Source organism: Stegodyphus dumicola, chromosome 4 (genome assembly GCF_044657685.1).
Source record: "Stegodyphus dumicola isolate Sdum_Otavi_A_Nest chromosome 4, ASM4465768v1".
NCBI lineage: Eukaryota > Metazoa > Arthropoda > Arachnida > Araneae > Eresidae > Stegodyphus > Stegodyphus dumicola.
In genome coordinates, this window is record NC_140771.1 from 175,851,483 (window position 1) to 175,866,841 (window position 15,359).

The window sequence follows — 15,359 nt, forward strand, 5'->3', positions numbered from 1 at the left end:
GATGAAAAGACTTCATACCAAGAAAACAGTAATGTATGCCGTTTTATTCAGAAGTACAGGAAGTCAAAGCCATCAAGCTGGAACAACAGAAGACAATCACAGCTAACTGGTACACCACTAAATGTCTTTCAGAAATTATTCAAGAAGTGAATGTTAGAGGACTCATGTTCCCCAATGCATCTTCTTCTTCAACAAGATTGACAGCTGCAGCTATTGAACAAAAGAACATCAAAGTGATAGAACTTCCTGTTCACTCGATCTACCCATGCTTGAATTTCGACTATTTTTAATCTAAAACAGAACATACGCGGATCGTTTTCATTCCGAAATGAGATTCATGAAGCTCCAGATGCTTTATCTCACCGATTCTAAGAAATTAATGGCTTGGGACATATAATATTTGAAAAATTCTCCTACAGAAGTACATTGAAGCTGGTGGAGACACTTTGAAATTTCGTAAGTATAACTTTAGAAACCTATGTATATCTCAAAAATTTCAGAGTGACCCTCGTAGAAGAATTGCAGAGAACCTGAATTTAAAAGTATTTATGCTTATTTAAGCGATCCAGATTATTTTAAACACACAGACATTACGGCAATAAGAAATATACCCTTCGTCGGACTTTGGAGTATTTAAGACTAAGGGGTAATTTTCTACACAGTATTTCTTCTAAAGTCTAGTTACATTTTTTACAAAATTATACGAGACTTTATGAGTTATTTTTCACATTTCTTAATGATGAAATAATTTTCTTTAGAACGTAGAAACTTTTTTCTTAGACATTTTGTTATGATATGCCAATCTTTGCTGTGCCAAATGAAACAAAATAATATTCCACAACCGTTGTGCGACAAAGAATAGATCGTAATTTTTTCAGGAAAAGAACATTCTACTTTAATAACTGTAAAGATCGTGACTTGTAAAGATCATGACTTGTGAAGATCGTGACTTAAAGAGAACGTGAAATATAAATAATAGGACAAGAACTTGCATTTTACGGTGTGGCAACAAGAAGAGGATTCGAAAGATTTTTATATATTTTGTTTTAGAGAGTTTAAGATTTTGAATATTTTAATAGTTGTAAGAGTTTTAACTGAGTAGTTAAGAGTTTAAAATTTTGATAGTTTAGAGCTGCAGTATTTATTTATTTTTTTTTTTGGTTCTGTTTTAAAATTTAAATAAAAGTATTTTGTTTATTCTGAAAAATTAGCTTTATTCTTCCTGCAAGATTCAATATTCATTATATTGAAATAAGGAAAGGATCTTTACTATAACTAATATGCAATGAAGTTAACTGAGAGCGTAGCAGCCTGCATTTGAAAAAATTCATCGACTGTTCATAAATGATTTCTAGCATCCACGTACCCGCATACGCATTAAAAGAAAGTTTCTAAAAATGTTCTTACTTAACAAGATACTCCTTTTTATAATCTTTAAAGAATATAATACCCTAAAATATGCACATATAATTCTACTTAAAAAAATTCTTTCCTAATAATGAAGGAAAATGTATCATCAGTTACTGGAATTAACCTAAACCATAAGATAAAACGAACTACTGATTTACAAGGACTTGATATGAAATTGAAATATCTATTTCTCAGGCTATTAAATTATTAAAAACAAAAAAGAAGCAAACCAGGAATAATAACACCTGTCAACTTCTCGCTCGAAGTTTCTTGGGAAACAGACAGCCAAAGTCTGAAATAATACAATCAGTCTCGCGATTCCCAGTTATAAAAAGGTTGGTTTTCGAGATAATTGTTATTCACTTTGTTATCAAAAGGAGCAGGAGCAGTAAATTTCATAGCAACAGAAATGAAAACAATCTTACTTTGTCTGCTCATTTGCGTGGCACTTGTAAGTATTATTTTATAAATCAGATATGTATCTTGAATACACTGGTAAATTTGGCAAAACGTTTGCTTAAACATTATGTAGATCGCATATTAGGTAAAGAACAGAATGTTTCAAAATGCGTTGACTAGGAGTTTATGGATTCAAAAGATGAAGAGTAGAATTGAATCTCTTTGATACTCATGAACTAGGTTTAATGGATGAGTAAATAGCTTACGAGTATTGTGCCATAATTTAATAATCCATTTCGACATTTCATTCTATATTGAAATAAGATCGCCTGTATATGAAGGATCAATATATTGTTATTACAATATGTATAATGTGCACTTTTAATACTATAAAAAGTGAAAAATTTTCCACTCTCATTATTAAAATAAAGTATGAGAACTAAGTACGCAGAACACTGATGTTTTCTCCTTTGGTTTATTTCATTGGGATTTTAATTTCTTGTTAAATAATAGAATAGGTGCATGCGTGCATTTATCCATTTCCTCATGTATGATACATATACAAGTCAGTTCTTTATTAGAAAGTGTTTTAAAAGCATCCTTTCTTAGGCAAAATAGCTACAAGACGTTTTGGTGTTATTATAACACCTAGATAGGATTTTAGCTTAATTAAACCAATTCTTTTTTTAAAATTCTTATATAAATTTTCTTTTCTTCTCCAGCTTCATTTCAACTTAATCTTCTTCAAGAGGTTTTGAAATTCATGTCGTACTTATTAAGACACAACAGGCATACAGATATTCTTTGAGAATGAGATTAGTTAACAGGAAATACCTTTTGCTTTAAGGATATCTAATGACTCGTTTGTAGTCTCAGCAGCCAAAAAAAGAGGTCCTGAGCAGAAAAAAAAAGTAGCCTAATTAACAAAGGGAAATATCGAGCCTGTAGAATGGGTAAATTCTCTTTTAATTCATGGTGGCTCATTCATGACTTTATTTCTTTGGATTCCACAACTAGCTTTTACTTATTACGATTTGTTATTTCGTTCCAGAGTTCTCGGTCCTCCAAATTTCAGATGAATTTGAGTTGCAACTTCAGTGTTTTTTGTACGCAAACTTTACTTGCTGCAGCAAGATACGAGCAAAATTAATTATGCTCTTGTCGGCATTCGAACTACGTATTCGTTGCTAGATGGAAGTGTTCGCACTTATAACACGACAGTCCAATCCGTAAAATACATTAACTCCCGATATTTTAACTGTGCAATTATTGAAGACAAATGAACATTTTATATTTATTTACTTTTATTTTGATGTTTTTGTTCTCATTACAGAAACCATATGCCTTTAGCAACAACCACCAATCACAAAAGGTTTCATCAGTTTGGTTGAAAGCTTACATTTAAAATATAGCAATCTAAAATCTTATAATATCTGGATATAATAAAAGAAAGAGTCTGTGTGTCTTTCGTTAGCGCTGCGCGTAAGCAAATAAACCCAGGGCTACGAAATTTGGTATCTAGGTGCATCTAGACAAGAGCCAGTACATCTCGAAGCGACTTTTTTTCAAAATTTGAATCAGATTTTTTTTAATTTTATCTTTTCGTTTTTACGCATCATTTTGATTAGTTTGAGCGCAAACACGCATGCGCCATTCGGATCGAATTATTCTCAAAATAGGGTGGAAGGATAGGGACTTTCTTTCCTTCCAGCATAGCTCTTTCCGGAGAAGAGAAGACCTTTCACGTCGCAGCAAGTAATACCGCCCCTTTTGGACGAGTCTATGTGTTTTGGCAGAATGCCAACCAGGGTTGCGCTTGAGACGGAGTTAATTTATTTATTCGGATAATTAATATTTGTATTAAAGTATATTGCTTTTTTCAATGTAATTTTGTTATATTTATTACATTTTTTTTTTTTTTTTGTGGGTTTTTTGTCCAAAGGGGCTTTGTACCTGAAGGACTATTGCTTTCATTTTGCAATTTTGCGTCGAATCACTTTAAACGGCGTATCACTTTTCAAATTGTTGCCACCAAATGTTAAAGTCCTACATTATATTTGAAGAAATTAAATAATGAAAAATCTGCATAAATGTATGTATTCTTCTCGCATTGTGATAAAACAACGGTACCAATCAATGTGATAAAACAACGGTACCAATCATTGTGATAAAACAAAGAGCCATCCAATTTTGAATGACGTTATCCTACTGCGAATATGGGCATCTGAAAGCCCACATCTTGTTTTATTATCTATTTCATATTTTGTAAAACTTTAACGAATTTTTTATGAACAAACTCAACGATTTAAAAACGAGCAATGGCAACACTACTGGGGGGGAAACCTTTTTATCTCCAGCGCGTGAAATTGTGTATCGGAAATTCTAAAGGTATGCTCATTTTAAAATTATTTTGCGACATTGCTTTTGAACTGCAACTGGTTACATTTAAAAGCCAGACGAAGGCTGGCGGCGTAGCTGCTAGTAGTTTGATAAAATGCATCTTTATCAAAGTCTGGAAGTAAAATAAGATCAAACGCATTGTTCACGCGCGACTATTTTTGTAGTATTTATGCTAATAAAAATCATTTCTCATCATATGCGATATATTTTGGATACGCCGTAATAAATGGAATTATAATTTCAGTTTTGTGTGTTTTTATTAGAATCAATAAATAACGCATTTAGGATACTTTGCTTTTTTAAACTTCAGTTGAATATGGGAACGCAGAACAACTTGTCCAAGAAATACTTGAATTTTGAGTAGAATTAAACAAGAACAACAATTATAAATTTCTAACCAACCAACTTGTTGCGTTTTACCTAGAGCTATTACTATGAACTCAGCTTCCTGCAGTATGAGCAAGTAATTTATTATACTTTGATCAATAGGGCGTGAGGGAAAAGTTCAGAGACCTGATTTATTATGTTGAGTGAAGTTCATGTTTTGAGTCCTAACTGCCCAGATTTTGAATTGCTAAAAATTAATTGTAGAGACGCAGATGCAGAGAAAAATATTAATGAATGATGCAGAATAGAAACTAGATAATGCAAATGTGATCTTTGAGCGGGTAAGGAAAAATATAAAACACGTTATCAGTGAAGCGCTGCAGCCCTGAGCGATATCCACTGAGTTAACGTTCACGTGCAAGAAAGTGGGGTAAAATTGAAGCCACTTAAAATAAAGAAGTTCCTATATTTAAAGTCCTTTCAGGACAGATAACGATTAAAACCAGCAATTATGTATATAGTTCTAAAATGTTGAATAGATATGCTGTGTATGGTCTGGAATAGTAATCTTCTGTAATAAGTTCATAGATTAAAATTTCTGCAAAATTTTGCAATATGATTTATTTTGGCACAAAATTTAGCGACACAACATGTCTTTAGCACCTAGTGTCGTGATAAATCGCCAGTAGTGTATCCAAGATGCAAGCCAATAACGCCAGGGAAGCAGACGGTCTATTTAACTGGATTTAAATCCGGGCGCATCTAGTACCATTCGGCTAACTTATTCGCTTTAACACTGGTGGGCAATTACAAAATTAAAAATAATTGTTGAAGTAAAATATACTCTTCAAAGCATGTACTTCTTCAGTATTATTAAATCTCAAAGCTTTTAAATTATGAACGCTATAATATTGAATTTTAATCGTCTGGTTTTTAGTTATTTTTAATAATATTTGCTGTGACCATTCATCTGCTAATGACCATTGATCTGCTACATCATAAAATTGCTATGACTATTCATCTTCATTCCTTAGTCCATACTAGTATATCATATTTTTAGGAAAATCCATGTTTCGGTTTAAAGCTTTAAGATTTTAGTTTTCAGCTGAACAGTTTTCCCTTTGCTTCTCAGTTCAACTTATATTTGTCTAAGAAGTACAAATTATAGGGTATTTAAGAAGTCACATAAAACCTCGAAGTAGGAGAATTTAAGAGAGTTCTAACCGAATGCTCTGTTCTCGTAACGACAGTTGTATAAACGTGCCCTTGTGGTTTGCTGAAGGTAAAAAAAAAATAAAAAAAAATAACTTATTCGGAAAGCTAGAGTCAGAGCCTGCCCCTGTTTAAATGTCTACTAGAACAGCGGTTCTCAATCCATTTCCCCATGTCTCCCTTTCACCACCGCTGCTAGAAACTCATTCCGCTTCCCCTCCCCTCCTCTTTTCCAAAACTCGAAAATTACGTATATACATTTATTTGGATTATTTTAAAAATGTTTTATGAATTAAGCAATCGGAAGTACAGAAAATATATCAAAACTATAATACCAAGACTTGAACAAAGTAATATTTTTATATTTATAAGTTAAAATTAAATACTTAAGAGCTGAATGAAAGACTGACACTATCCCCCTCGGAAACTATAAAATTCTGCTCTAGGGAAGAATTCCTCCCGATTGAGAACTTCTGTAATGGAAGAAATAAAAATGATCAGGGAATCGGTTGAAGGCCTCTGTTTGGCTTAGACTACTTCATTTTAATAAATTCAATATTAAATTGTTATCGTAGCTCTGAGTTTTGGGTCTGAAAGTTGCAACCTAGTTTCCAGATATGATTCTCTTAATTTTATATTTCAATGAGTAATAGAAGTAAGTCATTTCTTTTTCTGTGAGTAATTCTTTAAAATGGGTTTAATAGTTAATAATTCATCAGTTAATAAGCTAGTTAATAAAAAATTAAGCTCTCTAACAATAAGAGATGTCTAGGCCCTAAATTATGAATTCACCACAAAGTTTAGGATTTAAGAAAGGCAATTATATATTTTCTGTTCAATAACTAAAGGAAAATAGTTCTCTCCTTCACTTATGAAAAGATTAGTAAGAGATCTTTAAAAGTTAATTGTTTTGTATTTTTTTCTCATTAGGTGTCAGCACTTGAACCATCTTGCAGAAGTGACCCTGATAGATGTAGCAGTGATAAATGTTGCGTGGAATTTGGACCTATTGGATACTGCAGACCACTCCTTAAAAAAGGTTATTTAATTTTGACTTATTCGGTCATGTTTAAATTTAGATTGTTTCAGAATTCCATTGGGGGGGGGAAGAGCTGGAATTCAAAAATGAAGTAATAATATTCAAAGTAATAACCATTACTTTCTTAATTTTAATATTCCCTGTTAACAGCAATCTTTTATTACTGTTATAATAAAACTGTTCAGGAATGCAGTCGAAAGTAGACAAGTGAATCACTATAAAAACGTCAGCATTAATTTTTCAATTAACTGTAATTCAAAGTAGTCTAAAAAGATACTTGAACAGCTCTAAAATTTTAAAATAACCCTAACATTTCGCAGTAACTATAGCTGTGATATTAACTGTACTGATTTCATTATTATTAATCTTTTTAACTGATCATGGAAAAACACGCAAAAACTTAACAAATGGCCTTTGTTAACTTATCTACCTAACGAAAAGAATACCTTTGTGACGCTCTTTCTTGTAATTCCTCTCGAGAGTATCGTTCCTACTCTCGTAACAATGGAAAAAATTATTAGACGCTCCAAAATAGCCAACTCAATGACTGGTTTGAACCGGGGTCGAATTAGTACTTATAATTAATAATCTTATCCATTCATACTTTAAAAACTGCTTGTATCATTAAAGATGTAAGTTAAGAATTCTTTTCAGTGCTAAGTTCTTACACATTCAGTTTCAGATAAGGGTGCGATAATACCTCAAAACGTTATTCACAAAGATTGGATCATTTAAATAAAATCTGACTCAAAACGCAGCAACGATTAATAATAAAAGGAGAAATTAAAAAACAAATTTGACTAAAACTTTCTAGTATACATCTTAAGATCCTTTGTAACAATGCCTTTGCATTTCATTCTAAATTTATTAAATTGTTAATAATAAAAGGAAAGTCTACAAAACATTTTGACTAAAATTTTCTAGTTATGTATGCCTCTTGATCCGCCTTTGTAACAATTCCTATACATTTCACTCTAAATTTATTGAATTGATAGTAATAATAAGGTAAAACAAAAACAAAAAGAAACTTAACAAAAAAATTTTAGTTATGTCTTGAGACAGCTTTGTAGGAATTTCTACGTATTTCATTATAAATTGATTAGCTTGTTGCTTGCATATGGAATAAACACTTCAATGCATTTCATGAGTTTTTTGGCATATTTTGATTGCCCTTTTCCCTCCTTCATTTTCTGAAGCAGAATAAAGCAAAGACTTGAGAGGAGTTGATAACATACTGACACTTTACAATCCGTTACGTTGTATTAATAAGTGTTAACAAATTTCTATTTTAATTACAGAAGCGGTGGGACCTTCGCGTAGTGAAAAATATAACGCCTGCTTTTGGGTGTTATTAAGTAAAATTTCCAAATCCTGTTTTTAACATCACGGAAGAAGATGCATGATAAACTGATGTAAATCAATATACAAAGATGGCCAAACTTCATGTCAGTCAGAGCCGCATGTTGGAATTCAGGAACGTTCGGAAGCCGCAAACTAGACTTTACAAAAGCCACAAGTCCATATTTATATAAGTTGAAATGTATTGAAACAGATTTCAAATGGAAAGAAACTTCTGGTTGTAAACAATCAGTCAATAACAGTTTGCCTTCAGCATCTGATGATATATCGAATAGAATACGAAGTTTTGCAATGTCTTTGTTTTCTCTAATTACAGCTTGAAGCGGTAAAATGTATTTTGAAGTTTTTTAAATATACCGGTTCTTCCGCGATATCTTCTTATAAAGGGTTGGACGATCAAAGTTTTATAATGCCCAAGAACTTCGGATGCTTCTTAAATCTGCGCCAAAGCGAACTTTTTTTAACTATCCCGTTATTCCCTTGCATGCTTGTTCCACAGCAAGCAAGCCATAGATCTGTTGTTCATAAATTTCATGGTTTCTTGATATTTTCTAAAGATTTCGTAGCTAAGCTATCATCAGATTTATTAGAAATTCCCAAAACTTCTAACTGCCATAAATTCCTTATCAATTCGAACATTGAACTGATAAGGAACAACTTCTAAATTGTTTTTAACTTGTATTAAATTCTGCATATTATTAAATGTTTCTGATGCATTACACGCTTTTTCTGATCAACTTACAGACAGCCCCACCGCTCCTAATGATTCAGAAGCCCGCAGACCCTTTCTGTTAAGCATCCACAAACATCCATACAACCATTCGCAAAGCATCAGATGCTTCCTGTAAAGCATTTATAAACATCTATACATGCATTCCCAAAGCATTCACAAGCAAATTTAACTTTTAAATTCTTTTTTACAAAATTGTTTGACAGAATCAGAGCACAATAGTTTCATTTTTTAAATTTACTTTTCACTGTAGTCTGAATAAAATTAAAAGTTAGTATAAGAGTTCTTTCTGGTTTTTCTTTGAAATCCTTTTGGTATATATTAATGTAAGGCAAAAATATAAAAACAAAATTAAATACTGCAAATTAATAATTATTTATAATCAATATCATAATAATAGCAATATCATAATATTTAATATAGACTAGCACATTTCATTACTGTAATAAACGAAATAAAATTCAGGAATAGTTAAAATATATTATTATGTTAAAATATAATAAGGATATTTCCGACTAATGAAGTTTAATTCAGTAATTCACCTATTTTTACTGCAGATAATATAAAATATATGCATAATTTAAATAACATAAAATATTGAAATTTAGCAAGAAAAGTAAGTGCCTCTGCTTTTAAAACAACTTTTATGACAAAGTTTTAAACAAATGTTATGAACTAACTGAAGAATTTTTTTTTTCAGGAGATAAATGTGAGTTGAAATCACTGAAATCCTCCTTCAACAGACATGTTTACATGCTGAAATGTCCTTGCGGAGAGGGTCTGACTTGCGAAGAGGATGATAGCGGATCGGTAAGTTGCATGAAACACTTTTTGAAGTGATAATAGATGTATTTTGAAAGAACTATGAGAGAGTAAATCTTAAAGTATCCGCATATGCGTTGCACTTAAACTCTGAAATAAAAGGGCTGTTTTATGCTGTATTCTTCATCATCTAGAAAAGATTTAGTGAAATATTATCTTTGCTTACTTTTGTCTGGGTGATAACAATCCTGATCTAAATCGAAATTAATATTTTCTATGTCTCATATCCCCTTCCTTAAAAAAGAACAATATTATTAATAGAGATACAAATAATCGTATTCATCCAGGAAGTGTTAAATAATTCTGCGTCAAATGCTAACAATATATTAAATCACTAAAACCTGAGAAGCAGCTTCTTTCCAGAGCATACTTTTCTGAAACTAGTTTACATGTGCTCAAGGCATTGTACAATATGCTGAAGATTGGTAGAATTGCTTATTTGAATACTCTGTGCAAACTTCTGACCTGAAGTTGTATATTTAAAATTTCGATCAACAAGATCCTAAAAAAATTCGGCATGGCTTCAATCCGAGAAGCTTGATAGTTTTTGTTAACTGGAAATTTTTTTCAAGTCATTCCTCTATGGTCATGAACAATCGAAAGTAATAAATTAGCGAGCTGAAGTGCATCGTCTCTTCAGTGCGCAAGAAGGTAGTAAAGGAAAGGATATGATCACTCATACCATCTTTTAAGAAATCTAATTTGCACTATGACAACGTTTCTCATACTATCACAGAAGCATTAGTGCCTTGATTAGAATTAATTTGGAAGAATATGTCAATACAACTAACTCAGCCTTTCAGCCAGGTGCAGTATAAAAAGGTAAGCGGTACATCAGATTACATTAATTCTCTGAACAGACAGACAGTGCAACAAAATTCTGCCCAGACTGAATCTTAATGCATTTAATACCGGACAAGGTGCATTGTCCGATTTTACACAGTAAGTAACGACAATACTAGTAAAATGTTAGCCATCGTAGATTCTTTAATTTCTTCGCTTTCCTTCGTAGTTTACGCCACTGTCAAAGTAATCATATTATTTCTTCTTCATCGCTTGCGATATGCTTTCGGGGGCCCAAGATCATATCAGATATTTATAACTCATTATGCTCTGCTCCAAAGGTACAAAAATATATTGTAGAGAATATAAAATATGTCTCCTACTCTCCAATAGTCCATTAAGTGGGAGAGAATGTACGGTATTTTTTCATTTCTTACCTGGCGCCTTTGTGCTGTAATTGAAAGAATATCCAGCTAGCAAGTGAAAGGTCCGGAGTTCGAATGCCGGGGAGGCGTGCATCTTTTATGTTTCCTTTTGGGAATCATTGTAATACTGTTTCCCTGTAGATCGATTTACCTGTGCACAAAAATCTACCTGAAACTGAAAGGCATAAAATGCATTTGGTGCAACATTCGGTTATATATGCAATTTTTATTTTTATTGAAATATTAAGATTACTTTTTCCCTGTCTTACGCTTAATTAGTTTTATGGAAATAGGCATAGCAACAAATCAGAATCGCATTAGATGTTCAAAGGAAATTCTTTTCTGCTAAATATTCCTTAAATCTTATATGTCTGCATATATAAAGCTTATATTTTGCCTAACAATATCTGTGAAGAAAGGCATTTTTTATTTAGGTTCTATCCTTTGTGATAACTTAATAGTTAAATTTCGAAATTCTGAACTCATTCTGATTGCTTTCAAAATTTTGGATGGTTCTGCATAAAAAATATTTTTAAAAAAAGACCAATAAACCTTAAATTTATCTCCAGATAATTTTGAAACACATGCTTTAAAAACTCTTGTCACGTTCAACATTTCATAGATTTTTCTCTTCTCTTTTGTCAGAAAAACAGAGAAAATGATTGAAATCTAATGCTTCTTTTTCTTCTCTTTATTTTGTTCCTCTTGATGTTAAGTTCCTACTAAAAAGACCATTCAAGTAGTAGCTACCTTAACTTTCTAGCATTGGTATGCATGCCAGTAATTTCATTTGAATTAAAGCAAATGCTAATTACAAATAAAGAGTGCCACGGCCGTCTTGGTACCATCCGTTACTAATATAATTAGACTAAGTCTTTTCATGAATTTTGAAATGCAGATGCATTGATATAAGTTTAGCATAGATTCGATAGACTTTGAAGATTCATTCCTTTAACATAGAATACACAGTAGGAGATTTCATTTTTCCAAAGCAGTGATTTTTATACGATTTCGCTTACGCCCCGATTCTCAGTGATATGACAAATATATATGAAATTTTATGAAGGTTAGGCAATATTTAGTGGTTGCATACATTTATCACTTTTATCACATTTATCACATTTATCACTTTTATCTTCTATGTACTGTAGCATCTACTACGGGACTGATCCAAGGAACATATACACGAAATGAAAAGGAATTCGAACGAACATTGTTGTGGTTGATTTGCTGTCATCATACAGATAACTAATATTGAAAGGAGTGTTTGGGGAAGGTTGTCGTATACCATCAAATGGTCCTGACATTGAAATTTTTCGGAAGCACCAAAATCTGTGTTTTCGGTTACAAAAAAATTCGTATACGACAATGCTGGTGAAGAAAGTCCCTTTCAAGGCTTTATAGAAGAAAAATGAGTGAAAATTATTAACTACGTTCAAAATGTCCTAAAAGATGGAAGTCACCAAAGAGAAGATACAAAGAGTTATTACAACTCCTGTACCTAGGAGGTTGGTCTCAAATTGACTTCAGTTTCAGCATCCCAAGGGCTCTGCCTCCAGCCAGGAGGATAGCATAGGCAATATATGCACTTAAAATTGTCTTCTGTACTAAATAATTGAATCCTCAACGAGAATTGAAAGGAATGGAACAGGTTGCACATTTTGTCTGCATCATAATATGTTCGCTTTTGGCATGGGGCAGTCGATGAGTCGATGGGCTCCAAAGAATATTTTGGATATGCTACAGCTTCTGAGCACTTACCCAGATGCAAATGTCAAAAAAGTGTTCTCACAGTTGCTAAGAGACATCTTTTCAGAAAATAGCATCAGTCAGAAAAAAAAAACCCAGGATTGCCGTTTTTGAGCAAATGCTGATATGGAAAATGACTAAAAATTTAGAAACGAAACCTGCAAAGAAAAATGATGAGAAAGAAACGATTAGATGGTAGAAACCTAGTTATTGAAGCAAAAGACTTAAATCAACTCGTTACTAATACAACAAAGACGTTCTTTGAATTGTTTGGGATTCACGACAGGAGAGAATACTGCAGTGATTCTCTAAACATCCATACGAACGCTCTTAAAGTGGTCATTGATACCGAAGAAAGAGGAATTTCTCTAAAAAGTTTAAATAATCGGTCAGGGAATGTGCAACAAAAATAATTCTAATTGAGAGTAGTTGAGCATCCCAGAAAAGGTTTCACCAAGCGAACAAAAGAAAGGATTGCAAAGTTGATTAATTTAAAGTTGGTCCAAAGTTGATTAATTGAAAGTTTGTTTAAAGTTCATTAATTTAACACGTATGTGCCTGTCATACTAACTATTAATCTTAGTGTCTAGTTTTAATATTATTTTAAGTTTGTGATTCCTAGTTTTTCCAATAAAAGTATTTAATATAAAAAAAATCGTAATTTTGCCTACTTTTACAAAACTGATCAAAATATGTGATAAGGTATTTCTCTCGCTTTCCTAGCTTTCGGGGTGTAGTGATTCTGCATGCTGGGCCGGTATTCCAGAGATCCGGGGTTCGATTCCCGGCGAAGGCGTTTGCTCATTTTTCATCTCTCCGGCCTCGAAATAACCTAATGTCTCTACAGTGGCGTCCGAATTAAAAGGGTGTTGGATGATGATTCTTCTCACCCAGGATTTGGCGATTGGATCCCCTAAAAACCCCAGTCGCCCTTAAAAAGGGGGAGTATATGAGGTATTTCTCCCGTCTTCCTAGCGTGCCTTCGTGGTGTAGTAGTTCTGCACGTTGGGCCGGTATTCCAGAGTTGCGTGATTTGATTCCCGGCGAAGGCAATTGCTCAGTTTCCATCTCTCCGGCTTTTCCAATTAATCTAATGTCTCTACAGTGTAACCTCTAAATATTATCCAGTCTTCTGGAAATCTGGCATATATATAATTTACATCACTGAGACTTGGCTAGTAAGCAAAGTCTGCATAATTTTACGTTTAATTTTTTGCCTTACATAATGAAACAACTTAATATGTACCCAATCATCTTTTAGAATTACATTAAAACTATCAAATATTTTTAAGTGATTAAGTGCATACGTAATGTAATAAAAATATTTTCATATACGTTTTTCTTTATTAATTTATCTCTTAATTTTATTTATAATACTTTAATGGTTATTTTTCTGTTTTTGTAGTTCAGATTCTCAGTTTTTCGTATACGTAACAATATAAGATGTGGTGCAAATATTTCTTGAAGTTTAATAATGTTCGTAACGAAATATTAATGCATTACTAAAAGATAAACTTTTGGCTTCAAATTTAAAAAATATTTTATCTCGAAAGTTTTAGATACGATTTTTCAAGTGTAATTATTCTACTTAAATTTTATTAATTATTTCCTTTCTTCCTTTTTTAGACGCTATTGGGAAAATGTGTTGAGAAGTAAACGAAAATTTGTGAACATGGAAAACAAAGTGATGGTTTAAGCTCAAAAAATAAGTCTCAAATGCCATCTATATGGAGACTTAAATTGTTTTCAAATAAAATGCTTTTTGAATAATTTTGTTTTTTATTAATAGATTTAAAAGGGAACGGAAAGGAAGAAGAAAAGAATTCTGAAATTTTAGCTTATTTTTGTAATGTATCTTTGTAATCTTTCGACTACAAACACCTAAAATATTTATGACTATTTAATTTTAAAATGTATATTATTTCAGCTCATGAACATTTTTCTCAAAATTTTCGCAAACAACTCTTATATATATAGCTTAATTTTCTACAATTAATTCAACTTAAACTAAAGTGCCAAGGTATTAAAATCACAATTAATTATTTTCCTACTGTGAATACATCACTTAGAGCCTGAACAAAATTTCACTGTTCCAATGTATTTATTTAGAAGCCAGAATTAGTGTGCATAAATCCATCTTCCTTATATCACCTTCTTTAAGCTGAATATAAAGATACGTACTCAAAAAACTTTTGCTTATTGTGGCTTATTTTTAACTTTTGCTCAGAGCTGCATCTTTCTAGGAGACACACTTACTGCACGTTATCATGGCTGCATTTTAAACAGCTACAACTCTTACTGCGAGTATTCAAAGTAGCATCTAGTTAATGGAGTATTGGTATCCTGAAGTTATATAAAATCAAGCATGTTCTGTAACTTTACAAAATACAGCATTCTTTACTGTATATCTGTGCTTGACATTCATAAAGAATACCTCATCTCCCTGCACTTAAAATCTATTTTCAGCAAAATCAAGCAATAAAATCTAATAAATTTACACTAAAACTCAAACGGTGAAACTATTGTTATCACTGTTATTATGTCATGACCGTATTTGACGGCATTTAAGAAGTACTTTTTTTCCTAAATTTGGTCTCAAAAAAGTTACCTGCGTCTTATACGTGAAGGACACAATCTTATACGTGAAGGTAATTGCATTCAATAATTGTTTATTTGGCTTTTACGAAACGTGAGAACTAAAAGA

At 32.1% G+C, this 15,359-nt stretch overlaps 1 protein-coding gene across 1 annotated transcript; it reads left to right on the top strand.

Moving 5' to 3' along the window:
- Positions 1–1,705: 1,705 nt before the first annotated feature.
- LOC118197530 (venom protein 164-like) lies at positions 1,706–14,425 on the top strand. The gene is made up of 4 exons (XM_035369048.2): positions 1,706–1,861; positions 6,679–6,787; positions 9,577–9,686; positions 14,282–14,425. Exons 1-4 carry the CDS (start codon positions 1,820–1,822, stop codon positions 14,309–14,311), a joined length of 291 nt encoding a protein of 96 aa, XP_035224939.1. The 5' UTR covers positions 1,706–1,819; the 3' UTR covers positions 14,312–14,425.
- Positions 14,426–15,359: the final 934 nt, after the last annotated feature.

Coding starts and splice junctions, on each gene's coding strand:
- LOC118197530 (XM_035369048.2), top strand. CDS start 1,820: ATGAAAACAATCTTACTTTGTCTGCTCATTTGCGTGGCACTT. Junction 1,862..6,678: donor TGCTCATTTGCGTGGCACTT/GTAAGTATTATT, acceptor TTTTCTCATTAG/GTGTCAGCACTTGAACCATC. Junction 9,687..14,281: donor AAGAGGATGATAGCGGATCG/GTAAGTTGCATG, acceptor TTCCTTTTTTAG/ACGCTATTGGGAAAATGTGT.